Raw genomic sequence first — 16,356 nt, forward strand, 5'->3', positions numbered from 1 at the left:
TCCGCTTCATTCGCCAGTTGGGAGGCCTACTTCCTCTGGCTGTGACTTCCTGTTCCCCTCAAAGCTTCACTTCCTCTCTTTAATCTCCAACATGTACAGACACTGGCTGGCCACTTTATTAGGTACACCTGCATAATCCAAGCGCCTTAATCGCATGTTTTTCCTCCTCCCCGCAATATTGGTATTGTGATTTAATCTGCAATTATTTTTGAAGTTCCGTCAGTGTAAACGTCATTAACATTATTCAAAATGGCCGTTTGTCAGTGATGCCGGCCCGAATCGGGAACATTTCCCGCCTCTGGTGTGTTCTCCAAAGCCGCATTTAAGCACTTTGTAAGTGACACTAAACGAGAAGAGTCTTCTGATTTTGTTTCCACAAATTCCCTCCTTTCTGGGGCTTTTTCATCGTCCTGTGTGGTTCAAGGTGATTCTCCAAAATACAGAACAGAAAGAGACGGGAGCAGCTCGAATCTGCTTTGTTTTGACTGACTGTTGGGCTTGAAGGCTAAGGCGGGACTGGTTAACGTACTGAGCCCAGAGCTAAATCGCTGTTGTCCACTGGTGCCTTAGGTCCCACCTTTGCTAGCTTAATGCTAACACATAATTGAAAATTCCATATACGAGCTAATATTCGACATCTGTGTCACCTTTTAAGCAGTGAGCACAAAGATAAAGTAACTCATTTAATCAGCTAATTGCGCTTCTCACGGGCATATTTTCTTTATCCTCCACGAAGAGCGACTGATCTTACAGCAGCTTACATACAACCTTTGCTAACTTGATGCAAGTCCTATTATTTTTTTTAACAAATCATCTCAAGGCACTAATGTATTAGCTTAATGAGGATGATGATGATGATGAGCGTGGTGGTGGGGACATTCCACCAGATGGCTGTCAAACGTTCATCTTAAGCCGCTTTGTGTTTTTCGTGGCCTTTCACTTGAACCCCCCCACCCACTTGTTTGTTATACACACGCAAACCCGCTCGCTTGTAGACTACACATGACATATCAGCTCTTGAGAAATTCCCACTCACCTAGCTACAAAGTGACATTTCAGAGCAGTTTTGGGGGTATGCCCTGTTCCCGCTGAGTCATCACTTTCACACACACACCGGTGTGCTTTGCTATTATTGCTAACATCACTTTCTAACGACGCCTGCAGTCCGTTTCACCCGTGTCGTGTTCCTGAGCGGTGACTCAACAAAGCCTTCATTACAACGATTGATGTCTGTATGTCGTGTCTGTGTCTTCCAGCGTCCAGGAGGCACCCGAGAGATGACCGGCGGCCGAAGCTGAGGCGCGACACGATTGTCAGTCGGGAACCGACTGCTACTCTGGAGGTAAACAAGGTCGTGCGCACGTGCCTGAACTTTACAGTTAAAAGTCGGCGGCCTATCTGGTCTCTCACGCATGCTTTGGACTAGGCAGGAGGTGTCTAGATAAGCTCGGGCAGCGGCGGGCAGCGGCGGTCCCGGCGAACTAAAAGTGCACGGCGACTGAAATATCCACCGCTTTAAATAGAAATGAAGAGTGTGTGGGTGCACGAGAGGCGGAATTGCGTATGAGTGAAGCGAATTTGGGAGCCCTGGTAAAAACGGCGCCCATACACTGCCAGGAAAAGTTAATTGAGTGTACGTGCACTATTACATTTTTTAATTGCAATTCCCACGCTCAATATTGCAATTGTGATTTAATATGCGAGGTCCTCCAAGAGCAGCAGGGAGGCGATCGAGCGAGTATTTTCCCCCTCGTGTGAAGATGCGTGGGTGTCCTCCATGTTCCCACACTTCACGCCTTCCATCTCCATCGTTTCTCCTTAATCTGTCCTTCCGTCCAGTTCAGACCGTCTGTCACTGCCCCCCCTTCTTCCATCATGTCTGTCGTAATGAGATTAAACGTCCATGTATCCGACAGGCACACAATTTATGCACACAGTCGCCCACTTCTCACACTTGGCAACACTTTCATTGTCGCACACACTTAAACACACACTTGGCACAGCAAGTCTTTCTTTTCCTTTTATCATCACAAGGCCTTTGGAAGGATTACAGTAACCAGGGTATGTCCTCGTAGGTGACACCCCCCCCCCCCCCCCCCTTCCCCCAATGGCCATCTGGGCCCTGATAATAATCCTCTGACTGTTGTGCTAACGCCCCCAGCAGGCCATCTGATGTAGTGCATGCACAACACACACAAAGGCCTCCTCCATCCATGATCATATCAGGGGTTTTCAACTGGTTATGTCCAATGGACCGCCATCATAACCAAGAAGCAACTCTGGGATCACTGCTTTGGCAAAACATTATTTTATTTTGCACCAAAGGAGGATAGACCTATACAGGCTATTTATTTGCATCTCTGTGTCTATTTGGGGAATTATAGCTACATTTGACATAATTTGGATGGGTAAATGATTCATAAAAATGGCAGGAAAATAAGTCTAATCAATATTTCTAAAAATGTTACAATTATTTTCCAGTTCCAATTGCGCGGACCACCTGCAATACTGCCACGGACCACTAGAGGGCCACGGACCACTGGTTGACAATACGTGGAATATATATTAGAGTTCTGTCCAAGGTTGCTAGGATGACATGACTTTTGGATATGAATAATACATTTGACTTAAATGTACTCTTCTGTCACAGCTGAAAACAGAGAAACGGGACAGTCGAGCGATTTCAAGCACTGGAGTGAGGCCCTCTCTGTGCTGCAGTGGAGGGCTTCACGGACACAGCTAGTCTGGTGGGTACAAACACCTCCCATCTCTGCAAGGAAGACAAATATGCTCATAGTGTACTTCCACATTGTGAGCTTTTTTGGTGCGTCTCGGTTCCTGTCGGCAGGCTGAATGCATCACGCAGTGGAGCAGTTTGGCGGGCGTGGCACACGGGATTCCTTCTCTCTGGATGGACTCAACCGGGGACCTTGGGCTCCCGTGGGCGGCCGCGCATGGCAGCCACCTGGCAGGTGGGTTGCCATGCCCGCATAAACACGGACAGATTCTCTAACCGGGCACACGCAAGAATGTTAAGTTCAAATTGGAAGCTGTGGTGTTTTGTTCCGTCCATCAGGTGTTTGCCGGGAATGAGCCAACACCAGCTCCTTCCTCATCTACCTCCTGGTCCAATTCATGGACTCAGCCAAGCCAATAAATTCTTCAACAATGGGTAAGTGTGCGTAAAAGTGACAAATGGACGCCGCAGCGCAGCTGTAGTTGACTATTTTTCTTTTTTTTTTCTGTTTCCCAGGCCCTTGCGAGGCGGGGAGAAGCTGGATCTCCCCCAGCCAATGTTGCCGGGTCTGCCGAGGGAGCAGCTGAGGCCGCTTCCTCATCATCCGCTTCATCATCTTCATCCTCCCCCTCCTCACCGAGCATGGGAGCAACTCGGCCAGCTGTACGAATCCCACCACCCTCCCCAAGGACATCCAGGCGCGACTCTCCCCGAGCACTCGCTCCGCCTCCACAATGGCGGCTACACTGGCAGTGGCGGCCCGCCCCCTACCCCGCATCCCCCTGCCAATAGGCCGAACCAACCGCTAAAGGTTTTAGCCGGTCTGCTCGTGATGAATTCAAACTTAGGTTTGTGCGCTGTTGTTAAATGATTTCTCTTTTTCCCCCGTGCTGCTTTTTTGTCAAGTTTGGGGGTCTTCAGGAGCACCATGCCCCACGGGGGCCGCCACTGCCGGGAGACGACATGTGGGCTCAGGTGCATCAGGTGAGCGCTCTAATTGGCTGCGATCATGTTTCACGGCAGCAATGGCAATCGTCACGACACGCTCGCTTAAGTGCGACTTGAAATCCCCTCTTAGCAGCAGAGGGGACACGCTGGCAAGATGCCTGCCAGTCAGCTAAAGCGACCGCGCCCTCCGCTCGGCGAACACTCTGTCATCCAGCACACTGCCGCATCGTCGTCCGTGCACCTGCCCAACCGCTCGTCCGGCGAAGACTGGCCCAGCCCCAGCAAGAGGAAGAAAAGTTCCGATCAGGTAACACAGAACTTTACATTTTGCATCTTTGCTCTTTCACACTCACATTTCCACATGTGCAGGTTTTGCATCCTGGCCAGCAGCGCTTCCCTGGACCGGGCCAGGCTTTGCTATCTCAGGCCCATCACCCCAAACCGGCCTTCTGGAACCCACTTCAAAAGGACAACAGTACTTGGCAGCCTCCGAGCTGCGATCGCAAGGCATCTTTGGAGTTCCAAGGCCGAATTGTGAGAGCGTTTGGGCTGATTGCTGCTCTCATTGATCTGAACGTGACACCAAATATGAATCTCGCCTTCTTTCTCATTCAGGAGGCCCACAAACAAGCACTAAGCGGCTACCCCCAAAAGACGCCCCCGGCCACCTGCTCTCCTTCCACCGTGTCACCTCCCGTCAACTCGCCGCCGAGCTACAACCCGGCTTGTGTGCCTCCTCTTCCTCGAGACTGCTTTCAACCTCAGGCTGTCAACCAGCAGTCCCCCCACTCCTCCTATCGCAGCCCCTCTTCCAAACCGGCTCCCCTCTGTCACACCACAGAGGCCCACGGCCACAGAAGCCATCTCACTGGGGCGCCGGCCCCCAGCAGAGGGGACAGGGATCAACATCGGCACGCTCAGTCTTCACCAGCAAAACCCCCAGCCGGCGGCGGCGGCGGCGGCAGCGGCGGTGTGCCTTACAGCCACTTTCAGCCTCACCCAGTTCTGGGTCAACGTGTGCCTCCACCACCTCCCACCAGCACCACCTCAGTACCTCAGCAGAGTGGGCTCTATGATGTGTGGAGGTACCAGAGTAGGTCCAGCAGTCACCCCGTGGTAAGTTGTGGTAACACCAAAAGTGAATCGACTCGGTTCCTACAAATGCAAAATGGTTGAAATTTTGCATTGCAGTGGCTGATTTTGTGTCGATAAATACTGAAATGGTGAAACCAATATTGTATTGTTTCATCTGGTCCAAATTCTGACGTTTTCTTGAGCCAATCACAAAAAGGAGTCATGTCACCTATGACAAAGATCTGCAATCGTAGTTTGCGCTTGCGGCTCTCTCGCAAAATGTTCACTGGTTGAAAACCATCAGAAGCGGAAAAAAAGGATGTGCTGAAATTGTGATTTTGATAGTGTTGATGTCGTCCCCCAGGACGCCGGCATCCCCAGACCTCCAGGACCGATACCTCATCACCAGCAGAGCCACAATCAGGGTCCAGACAGTCAGCATCAACCTCACGTCGGCCCGCCCCCTGTCAGCTCGACCCGCACCCCTGTCATCACCGCCAATCGCTCCTCCTGCCACGTCGGTGGCTATGGTAACAGCAGTGTCTCAGACGGCGGTTGCCAGGTGAACGGCGCCAGCAGGAACTGGCAGAGGAGTAACGAGCCGGCGCCCCAAAGCTCCATCGGAGGTCCCCATGGATGTCCCCCCGGCCCTCAGTTGAGTGCCAGCCAGTTTCACCACGAGGTACGAGGAAGACTTCAAGAAAATGGACCCTCCAAGGGGAAGACCTCCTTCTACCCTCAGGCGACGCACGTTCCGACGTGTTCCACGTCGTCGTCTTTGTTCTCCTCAGGGCTACCCAGGACGGGGGACAGCGTCATTATGAGCAGAGCCTCCAAGGCTGTTCCCATTTCTCCTCCCGTGTATTTCCCATCTTCCGGCCACCGGCAGGTGTCCTCCCAGGCGTACTGCCAGCGGCAGAACCATCCGGTTCCCGCTTCGAATCCCCAGTCCATCGTGGAGGCGCTGGACAAACTGGACGCGGAGCTCGAGGGCCACATGCAAGCTGAAGAGAGGAGGAGGAAGGAGAGAGAAGACGGCGAGCGGCGCAAGAGAGACTTGGAGATGAAGCAAAAGCTGGAGGAGGAGAAAAGGAGGGAGGAGGAGAGGAAGAAGAGAGAGCTGGAGAAACGCAAGGAGGAGGAGTATCGGCGGAGGAGAGAGTGGGAGCTGCAGGAGCAAGAGAGGAAGAGGAGGGAAGTGGAGAGGCTGCAGGAGGAGGAGAGGAAGAAGAGGGAATGTGACAAGCAAGAGCGCGAGCGCAAGAGGAGAGAGTGGGAGAGGCGAGCAGAGGAGAAGAAGAGGCGAGAAGAGGAGGAGCGTCAGAGGATGGCCAGAGAAAGGAAGGAGGCGGAGGAGAAAAAGAGGAGGGAGGAGGAAGAAGCCATGGTGAAAAAGCCTCAAGAGCAGACGGCCATGGAGAGTCTAGAGAGGCTTCTGTGTGGCGACGCCTCGTCCGCTCCCCCGGCCCCCGCCCCGTCGCAGACCTCGCCCCCCTACCCGTGGCTGAGCCGCGGCGGCTCCTCCGGCCAGCCGACCGTCAGCGGCGCTCCGCTGGAAAGGCTGCGACCGCCTCCGCTCACGCCGCAGACGGACTACGCCCGCGAGAAGCAGAGGCAGCGCGAGATGTGGGGCAGCCCCCCTCCCACCACCATACACAACAGTACCTCAGGGATCAACCAGCAGCAGCCGCTCTACTCTGGCAAGCCCCCCGCCACGCAGCCCAAAGAGCCAGCTGGCTCTCTGCCCGCGCTCCGAGAGCCCCCCAAACTCTATCAGGCGTTTCCTAGGGAGAACCCGCCCGCGCCCGCCCTGCGCTCGGACAGTTCTCCGTTTGAGGAAGAGCCGTCGGAGTTGTCCACGCTGCTCCCCGATGGCCTGGCCAACATCATGGCCATGCTGGACGAATCCATCAAAAAGGAGGAGGAGATGTACACCGAGGGTCTCCTGGATACGTTTGCGCCGAGCGCCCCCCCCTCCGTCAAGGCTTACCTCTGCGCTCCTGACCTCCTCCCGGCGCTCAAGGGTCAGCCAAATCAGGAAGACTTTGGGGCTGACCCCCACGCCAGCCCGCCCGTGCTCAGCCGCCAAGGCTCATTGGCTTCCCCGTGCAGCCGGACGTCTTCTCTCAACGAGGAACTGGAGGAGGAGGAGGAGGAGGAGGAGGATTACCTGAAAACATCTCTGCAAAGCACACTGGGAGTCAGGAACAGCACCTACCGCCACAGCGACCTGGCCAAACTTTACGGTCTTCCTGAGCAGGAGAAAAGCGAGGCGGATGACGATGAAGACGAGGAGGAGGAGGAGGAGGAGGAGGAAGAGGAGGCCCCGTCGTGTTCCCCGCCACCTCAAAGACCCCACCTCCACCAGACAGACGTCAACAGCACGTTCAAGTCCATGAGCACGGCCCTGGAGAGACAGAAGTACGCGTACCGAGGCGGACCTTTCGGGAGACCCCCGCCGTCGGCTCTGCTGGGAGTCAAATATTCCTCGTCGCTCTCGCTGGGTCCCGACATTTGCCGACAACAGCACGGCGGCTCACCCACGTCCGATTCCACTAATGCTCCTTTCAGTCCAGCCGTAGCTCCTCCAAAGTCCTCCCCGGCGCGTCCGCTCGAAGACGTCAAGGTGGAGCTCGTTGATGAAACCAACACAGTGGAAAGGGTTGCCCAAAAGGAGATCACGCCCGGCGTAGGGCGTTACCGCGCCATCAAGGAGGAGCATCGTCTGACCACCATCTCCGAGTCGTCGCTGGCAGAGCTGACCGACGGATCCAAGGTGACGCTCTCTCGCGAGTCGGACAAGCTGGCGCGTCACGCCAAAACCGAGGACAGACACAAGCCGGAAAAAGCGAAGGAGCACCGCGAGAAGGAGCGACACAAGGACAGAGAGCGGGAGAAGAAGAGGAAACACGGCCACAGCCACAAGCAGGAAGACACAAAGGAGAGGAAGAAGCACCGAGACAAGAGGGAAGAGGCGGTCTTCTCCTCCTCCTCGTCTTCGTCGTCCTCCAGCAGCGGCCGCAGGCGACACAAGGAGGGCAAGAGCCACAAGGACAAGAAGGACCGGCGAATCCTCTGCGACCTCAACCTCCAGAGCAAGGAGGGAAAAACTTGCAGACACCACGACTCCGAGAAGAAGAAACGCAAAGACGCGTCTGGCGCCACCTCCGCCGGCGAGGGCGAGCACACCGAGTGGAGGTCAAAGAAAAGCGAAGATTCGTCGCCGGACTTGCTAAAGCTGAAGGCTCTGTCGGACGGACCCCCCAAGGAGCTGAAGATCCGACTCATCAAAGTGGAGAGCGGCGACCGGGAGACCTTCATCGCCTCCGAAGTGGAGGACAAGAGGATTCCCCTGGAGCAGATAAGCATCAAGAACACAGCCGCTGAAATCATCCGATCTTGCAAGTCAGTACTCCACATGGGACCCGCAAGTTGCAAAAATCGGCACACCCTCAATAACGCTCTTTTATTCTCTCAGGGGGGCCCGAGTAAAGGGGAAGTTCAGGGAGTCTTTCTTGCTGCCGGCTTTCTCCGTCAAGCCCATCATGACCTCGGAGGAGCCCATTCCCAGAGAGAAACTCAACCCCCCCACACCTAGCATTTATGTAAAACCATTGGCCAGCCATTTGACTACACGATTGATTACACAATTCTAGCAAATTGCAGTCGCTCATTCGTTTTCTTGTTCCATGTAGCTGGAGAGCAAGAGGGACGCCTTCTCTCCCGTGCTGCTGCAGTTCTGTACAGACCCAAAGAATCCCGTCACGGTCATCCGAGGACTGGCCGGATCGTTACGGATCAGTACGTTTGCACTCGTGCGGGTCGCCCCCCCAACCCCCGCCCCGCTTCTCGTAACGCTCCTCGTCTCGTTTGACAGACTTGGGTCTGTTTTCCACCAAGTCTCTGGTGGAGGCTAACGCGGAGCAGGCGGTGGAGGTGCGGACTCAGGTGCAGCAGCCGGCGGATGAGAACTGGGACCCCAGCGGGACGGGTCAGACGTGGCCATGCGAGAGCAGCCGCTCGCACACCACCATCGCTAAGTACGCGCAGTACCAGGCGTCCAGCTTCCAGGAGAGTCTGCAGGTAAGGCGGCGCCGGTTTGGCTGGCGATGGAGCCGCCGCTTGGACGCAATGTCACAACGCCGTGTGTTAGGAGGAGAAAGGGAGCGATGAAGAGGAGGACGACGACGATGACGAAGAAGACAAGGAGCCGCTCAGCAATTCGGAAACCCCAAATAAGGACAACAACAACGCCAAAGAAACTAGCAGGTATGTTTTGCTTTTCATGACCAAGCGCAACTGGGTCGAAGAATTTAGAGAATTCAAGTAGACATTGCAGTGTAGTAGAATCCAATTTTCAAATCGATAAACCTACAATGAGTGTGAAAAAAAAAAAAAAAACACGTTTTTTTTTTTTTTCTTTTCAATTGTTTAACATGTAAAAAGTGCAGTTCATGTATTTATATATTGTTTGATTTTGACTTTACGGTTTACTGAATTATGTTTGCTCCACGCTTGTTCGGTAGAAATGCTTAAAAGAAGGTTTTGTTTGACAATTTAACAGTAATTGAAGTGCATAATAATAATTTAATTAGTTTAATTGGATTTTTTAAATCAAATTACGCATTAATTTGCCTTTAATTTTAGCAGTAACAAGACCAAAACGTTTCTATATAATACATGTTTTTTTTTTTTTTTTTATGATTCTGATTTATTGCTTGTGTTTCCTAAAAAATATGCATCAAGAGGCTCTTTAACCAAAAATAATAATAAATCACAATATTCATTTGTTCCCCCCCCCCCCCTTCTCACTGTCCACCCAATACCTAACGACGTTCTTCTCCACAGCGGCGAGCAGAAGCCAGTGGGGAAGATCATTAAATTTGGCACCAATATTGACCTGTCGGATCCCAAGAGGTGAGTTCTGCGTGCTGCTGGAGCTTCCCTCCTCTCAGACGACGACAAGAAAAACAACATCAATGGTCTTTCAGATGGAAACCGCAGCTGCAAGAGCTCCAAAAGCTGCCTGCCTTCATGCGCGTGGCATCCAGCGGCAACATGCTGAGCCATGTTGGACACACCATCCTGGGCATGAACACCGTCCAGCTCTACATGAAGGTCCCGGGGAGCCGAACTCCAGGTGAGCCCTCGCTCGCCCATCTTGACCGTCTCGTAAACGTAACGCTTCGCTGACCAAATATGTCGCCGCAGGCCACCAAGAGAACAACAACTTTTGCTCGGTGAACATCAACATCGGCCCCGGAGACTGCGAGTGGTTTTCCGTGCACGAGAACTACTGGCAGGCCATCAGTGACTTTTGTGAGAAGTGAGTCGCTGAGAAGACGACACAAACAAATTTCGGAATTGGAATCCAAATAGTAATTCGGTCTTGGTCGTGTTTGCCGCAGGCACGGGGTGGACTACCTGACGGGGTCCTGGTGGCCCGTGTTGGAGGACCTCTACAACGCCAACATCCCAGTGTACCGTTTCATCCAGAGGCCGGGCGACTTGGTGTGGATCAACGCCGGGACCGTTCACTGGGTTCAGGCCGTGGGCTGGTGCAACAACATTGCCTGGAACGTGGGACCTCTGAACGGTAAGAGAAACGCGGCAAAGCTGATGGAGGTGAAACCGGGCCTGCTCAGCGCGGTGGCTGCTTTGTGCTCTCTGTGCAGCGTACCAGTACCAGCTGGCCCTGGAAAGGTTCGAGTGGAACGAAGTCAAGAAGGTCAAGTCCATCGTACCCATGATTCACGTGTCGTGGAACGTGGCCCGCACGCTCAAAATCACCGACCCGGACACCTACAAGATGATCAGGTGAGGATTACTTTATGATTTTAATGGTGGTCGCAGTGAGTGGAAAAAAAAATGAAGGAGGCAAAGTCTCAACGCCTTTTTCTCTTCCCATTGCTCCATGGTCAGACATTGTCTGCTGCAGTCCATGAAGCACATCCAAATCCTGCGTGACCAACTGGTGGCTCAAGGCAAGAAGATCTCCTACCAGGGCCGCGTCAAGGACGAGCCGGCTTACTACTGCAACGAGTGTGACGTGAGTGCCCTCCAAGTTACGCCCTCCAAGTTACACCTTCCTTCCTCCTCTGTGTAGCTCAAATAAATAAATATACAAGTAAGTAAATTAAATTAGAACACCATAATGAATGAATAAATAAACCAATACATAAATAATGGATACATATAAATGAACAACTAACTAACTAAATAAATGAATGAATAAAGCGATACATATAAATCGATACATAAACAAATATATAAATAGATGGATACATGAACAAATAAATCAATCAATAAATTCTTGAATTAATCATTAAATAAATGAATGAATAAGTAAAATATAAAGATAACATTTTATATATATTAAAATAGTCCTGTGTAGCCTTGTTGTTGTGTTTATGCCCTCTAGAGGCCACCGCTGCAAACTACAAACGCAAAAATGACCAGCTCCCCCATTCCATCATGTGGCGTATTATTTTTCTAATCATCTTTTTGCTTCCATTCCAGGTGGAAGTGTTCAATTTGCTGTTTGTGACAAGCGAGAGCAGCAGCAGGAAGACGTATGTGGTGCACTGTGAGGACTGCGCCCGCGAGCGCACCCCCAACCTCAACAACGTGGTGGTGCTGGAGCAGTACTCCATGGAGGAGCTCACCGCCACGTACGATTCCTTCAGCCTGGTACGCCGACTCACGCACACCGGCTCGGTCGCTCGCGAACGCCTTTTTCACCACTCATCGCTCCTCTCTTCTAGGCCTCCTCTTCCTTCTCGTCACCGTCGTCACGGTGACAGGAGCCACCCCCAACCGCCCCCACCCCCCCAGCCGCAACCAAAACTCCTGCGAGTCAGGACAAAAGAGAAAAACACTTTCAATGTTGATTCTTGGAGATCGTCGAATGGGTTTGTTTACTCCTCTTTTACTGTTTACAAATCAAGACGCAGCAGTTTACGCCTCTCAGATGGTGCTTTGATTCTTTTGCTTCTCTCCTTGTCTTGAATACATTTGTACATGTTGGGTTTGAAAATAAAAATAATTTATTTGTTTTCTTAAACTAGATTCACCTAGATATATATACCACATTGGCCTTGTCACTTGTATTTAGGGAGGAAAATGAAAAAAAAAAATACTAATAATAGAGAATATGGAAGGTTTTTCTCGAAAGCATTAAGAATTTTGAAAAGTAAAATTGTTCGGGATGCTTCAAGACATACGGGTTTTCATTAAAGAAAAAATTAGGGGCGGGGTTTCATTTTATTGTTGTGTTCTTCTATTTTTTATTTTTAATGAATTGTACATTTAGCGCTCCTGGAAATGATGAGTTGTTTTTTTCTTTCTTCATTTGGTTGGTGCTGACCTACTTGTTTTGTTCCAGTGTGTCCTCTTGAAGAGGGGAAATTGTACATTTAATTTAAAAACATTCCCTCTATTTATTGGATAACAGAATTTCACAGCCTTTTTTTACTTCAAAAAACAAAACAGGGCTTTCCGTCATTTTAAAGCTGTCCTTTGATGATGATGCAGTTTTTTTGTTCCCTCTTCCGATGTGTATGAACCTATATTACGTCACATTTTTCTGTAGACTAAAGACACTGCTTACGTAGAATTTGTATGATCTTTTTTGGGCAACTTCAATGACACTTCAGTTATTTTTGTTTTGGTTTTTATTCTACAATCTGGCAAAGATGTCAATGGGCTAGATGGTGCTCTTTTTGTGTTCTTGAGAATACTATTTTTCCTGTTGCAATATTACACTTTTCCTTCTTCTTTGTGCTCATTAATTTATAACTACACTGTGTAGAAAGTTTGCGCACACACACACACACACACACACACACACACACACACACACACCAAACTGAGCCAGACTTGTCTTAAAACACTTTGTGAACTTGTGTGACATTATCATGACTATTAATAAACCGAGACGAATTGTATAACCCGCCTGGTTACCTCTCACAAAACGGAATGATTGCAACATGCACCTAGTGAGATCGCTTTTCCCTCCACTCTGAAAATTGATCTTCACTTTGGATGATCGTCTGCTGGGATGGCAGCTTTAGAGTGCCTCATTGTCTGCAGACGACAGTGAGAAAGGTTAAAGAAGCGTGTTGGGAAATGAAACTTTACTCGATAATACATTTGTGGATGAACACTTCGGGGGAGAGTTTTACAGTGCCTCGTTGTCGTGGCAGGAAAAATCTTCACAATGACCAACTATATCATTATATTTTTGCAGCTCGATAAAAGAACGATAATGTATAGCAAGTGTTTCCCAACCTTTTTTCATTCACAGCACAGCTTTCATTGGTAAAAATCTCGAGGCACACCACCAACAAAAATCTGTGTTGATTTTCTATATTAAAATCAGTTATATTACAACAAAAGACGTAAAGTTCTATTCCTATATACGTATGGAGAGTCGAATAATTGAATGAAAATGAATATTCTTTAAATTGTATTTCTTTTGGAAATGAAAGTGACAGTTTTTGAAAAAAGGTTTCAGACAGTGTAAGGAATAAACTATTGAAAGTGACTGTGATCAAAATCCAAAAGAATCAATATGGCTTTGTTTACTGTTTTAGACTAGCTCTATGACCAAAAAGATTTTGGTCATTTTTATGTTCTGCAGGAGCTAAAACTTTTCACGCAGGTGCACTTAACAAGGGAATCTTGGAAAACATGTTGGAATGCGGTCCCGAGGACTAGCGCTTGACACCTGTGACCTTTGACCATGATATTTCCCTAATAAAGTGGCCTGTCATTAGGTACACTTGAAAATGGAGGCGTACCCAACGGAGTGTCCGAGTGACGTCACAGATCAAACAGCCAATCAGAAAGTGGGGTTGAGGGCGGGTGTGGCACTTTTCACTTTCCGTGAAGCTTTGACCATGATTTTCGATTATTTGATTTATTAAAAAAAAAAAAAAAAAAAAGATCAGTGTGTGTGTGTGTGTGTGTGTGTGTGTGGGGGGGATTTGTTGAACGATTCATTTGAACGAACGTTTTGAGTGAACCGATTCTAAAGATTCACTTCACTTAAAAGAATGGAATGCACATCACTCGTACAAAAGAGTGCAGACGGCCAAGGGCATACATTAGGTGGCCTGCCCCTAATCCTAGCTTTAAACCCTACTTTGGAACCCTAACTCTCTTCACCCCGCCCCCTACGTCGCGGGCGTGATACATTGGTTTGCTCCGGCGGGCCACCTTATGTATTTACACATAAATGCTTGCATTTGTTTGCATATGCGTACGTAGCGAGGTTCCAATTCTAAAAGCACATTTAGGTACATGCTCACACCTGGGATCAAACCAAGTTCTTTCCGAGCGAGAGCCCGTATCACTAACTATTTCGACCTGGCAGCCCTTGGCCGTCTGCACTTTTTTGTACTAGTGATGTACATTCCAGTTGTTAAGTGAACGGAATCTTTAGAATCGGTTCACTCAAAAGATTTGTTCAAAAGAATCGTTACCCGAATCGTTCGGTACACTTTCTTATTTATTTATTTTTATATTTATGTATTTATTTATTTACCTCGTGTAGTGTACCTATTGAAGTGTCCATGAGGTGTACCTAATCGCAGGCCACTTCATTAGGGAAAAAGCTTAAGTGAAAGTGAAAAGTGCCACCGCCGCCCTCACCCCCACTTTCTGATTGGCAGTTTGATCTGACGTCATTCGGACACTCTATTAGGCACAGCGCCATTTTCAGGTGTACCTAATCACAGGCCACTTCACGTTAGGAAGTGATTCGTTCGCTCTCGTTCACTGAAAAACAAATCGTTCTTTTGAACGAATCGTTCACTCACGAGCCAACACTAACAGCAACACACACATAAACAGAGTATGTGCTGATGCCACAACATGACATCTCAAGATTCTCCGATTTGCCGCGCGTGCACGATTAGCAAGTGGCTGACCAGGCCTGACCTGTGGTCTGGCAATCCTGTTTAGAATGCGCTCGGTATTTAATGTTGGACAATTTCCCACGGCACAGCTGAACATCTCTCACGGCACACCAGTTGGGAAACTGGTTGGGAAACACTGATGTATAGAAAGGCTTTTTAGTTGGAAAAAAAATCTGAATGGTAAGGTTTACGTATTTCAAATCCAGGGTGGAGCACTGGTTAGCACGTCCGCCTCACGGTTAGGAGGGTTGCGGGTTCAATTCCACCTCTTGATCTCCAGCCTCGTTGTCATCAACATCCACAGCAATGTGCGACAACCGTTTGCCATTGACCTTCTGACCTTTTGTGGCAGGGCTGAAATGCAGTGGAAATGTGCATGTGTACTTTTGTTGACGTTGTTGTTGTTGTGATAGAGTTAATTTTAAAGGCCAATAAAGGACTTTGCAATTCAACAGCGGCTGAGCTGGGCACTCCTCATTGCATTGTGGCACAAAAAGAAACCAAAAAATTGAAACCTACTCAGGTAAACGTCTGTTCCCAAATTGATACTTGTTTTGTCCCTGGTGGCAAAGTAGCTTTGGTATTTGCTTGTTGCCAACTGATGCCATCATGCAGGTGCCACGTAAAAGTGAGCCGGACGGTCATTCAGGTGCTCTGGTGCACGAGTGAGTGTATGTCACTGAAAATGACAATTGTGGAATCCCAGAGAGTCAATCGATGAAGGCATCTTTGAATAATCTTGAATGAAACCAAGTCAACCCTGTTGTGAGCCATGTCTTGTCACCGTGGGATAGGGGGGAACGAAATTTCGGTTTCTTTGTGTGTCTTTGGCATGTGGAGAAATTGACAAGAAAGCTGACTTTGACTTTGACCCGAGAGTGCTGGAAATAGACACATTTGTTACCAGCAGTATCTCGTCAGAAATATGTCTGGAACAAATTTAGGTTCCAAGAAAAGGGAGGTGGCAGAGATAAGAAAACAAAACCTAACTCTCTCTCGCACGCAGACACGCACGCACGCGCGCACACAACCAACACACGTGCACACAACCAACACACGCACACACGCACACACGCACACACGCACACACACACACACACACCATGAGCGCTCCCCTCCCAGGCATCGAAAGGACCCCCACCAAGGCTGCATGACTCAGGACGGCAAGGAGGCGGTGCACCAACGAATGACCTTGGCGGTCTGGGTATCACTTTGCTGGAAACAAGGGAAGATGCAGAGAAAAGGAAACGAAACCTAACTCACAGTTTGTTGCAAAATGGAAACGTTTGTTGCAAAATGAATACTTGTCGCAAGTTTTCTTTTGCCTGGTGTCAAAGTAGCTTTGGTATTTGCTTGTTGCAAATTGATGCCAATTGACGCAGGTGCCACGTAAAAGTGAGCCGGACGATCCTTTAGGCGCTCCTCGTGAATGAGTGGGTGTGTGTCACTGAAAACCACAATTGTGGAATGACAGCGAGTGAAATTCCAATCGATGAAAATGGAATGGAGACGAATGGAATGAAACCAAGACGGCCTGAGCGTCATCACTGTGCTGGAAGCATTTGTTACCAGCAGCATCTTGTTGGAAATATTTCTGGAACAAATTCAGGCTCCAGGATAAGAGCGGTGGTAGAGAAAAGAAAAGGAGACCTTCCGAACGTGTCCCAACCTTCATGT

General features: G+C 49.5%; 1 protein-coding gene across 8 annotated transcripts in view; it reads left to right on the forward strand.

The window, feature by feature from the left end:
* The window catches only part of kdm6ba (lysine (K)-specific demethylase 6B, a), a 41,368-nt gene extending 28,660 nt beyond the window's left edge, over positions 1-12,708 (forward strand). For 4 of the 8 annotated variants that reach the window (XM_049751488.2, XM_049751522.2, XM_049751514.2 and 1 more), the window contains 22 exons: positions 1,257-1,342; positions 2,651-2,747; positions 2,849-2,972; positions 3,077-3,172; positions 3,254-3,548; positions 3,644-3,721; positions 3,816-3,992; positions 4,055-4,219; positions 4,301-4,801; positions 5,124-8,164; positions 8,238-8,364; positions 8,455-8,560; positions 8,637-8,842; positions 8,913-9,028; positions 9,608-9,676; positions 9,751-9,899; positions 9,971-10,085; positions 10,168-10,355; positions 10,435-10,576; positions 10,682-10,808; positions 11,279-11,449; positions 11,524-12,708. In XM_049751488.2, coding sequence (XP_049607445.1) covers positions 2,854-2,972; positions 3,077-3,172; positions 3,254-3,548; positions 3,644-3,721; positions 3,816-3,992; positions 4,055-4,219; positions 4,301-4,801; positions 5,124-8,164; positions 8,238-8,364; positions 8,455-8,560; positions 8,637-8,842; positions 8,913-9,028; positions 9,608-9,676; positions 9,751-9,899; positions 9,971-10,085; positions 10,168-10,355; positions 10,435-10,576; positions 10,682-10,808; positions 11,279-11,449; positions 11,524-11,559 — 6,024 coding nt within the window. In that variant the 5' untranslated portion in view covers positions 1,257-1,342; positions 2,651-2,747; positions 2,849-2,853 and the 3' untranslated portion in view covers positions 11,560-12,708. Of the gene's footprint in view, positions 1-1,256; positions 1,343-2,481; positions 2,748-2,848; positions 2,973-3,076; positions 3,173-3,253; positions 3,549-3,643; positions 3,722-3,815; positions 3,993-4,054; positions 4,220-4,300; positions 4,802-5,123; positions 8,165-8,237; positions 8,365-8,454; positions 8,561-8,636; positions 8,843-8,912; positions 9,029-9,607; positions 9,677-9,750; positions 9,900-9,970; positions 10,086-10,167; positions 10,356-10,434; positions 10,577-10,681; positions 10,809-11,278; positions 11,450-11,523 lie in introns of those variants that run through there. The other 4 variants (XM_049751533.2, XM_049751553.1, XM_049751543.2 and 1 more) reach the window with 4 other exon arrangements.
* Positions 12,709-16,356: the final 3,648 nt, after the last annotated feature.

Source organism: Syngnathus scovelli, chromosome 1 (assembly GCF_024217435.2).
Source record: "Syngnathus scovelli strain Florida chromosome 1, RoL_Ssco_1.2, whole genome shotgun sequence".
Classification (NCBI taxonomy): Eukaryota; Metazoa; Chordata; class Actinopteri; order Syngnathiformes; family Syngnathidae; genus Syngnathus; species Syngnathus scovelli.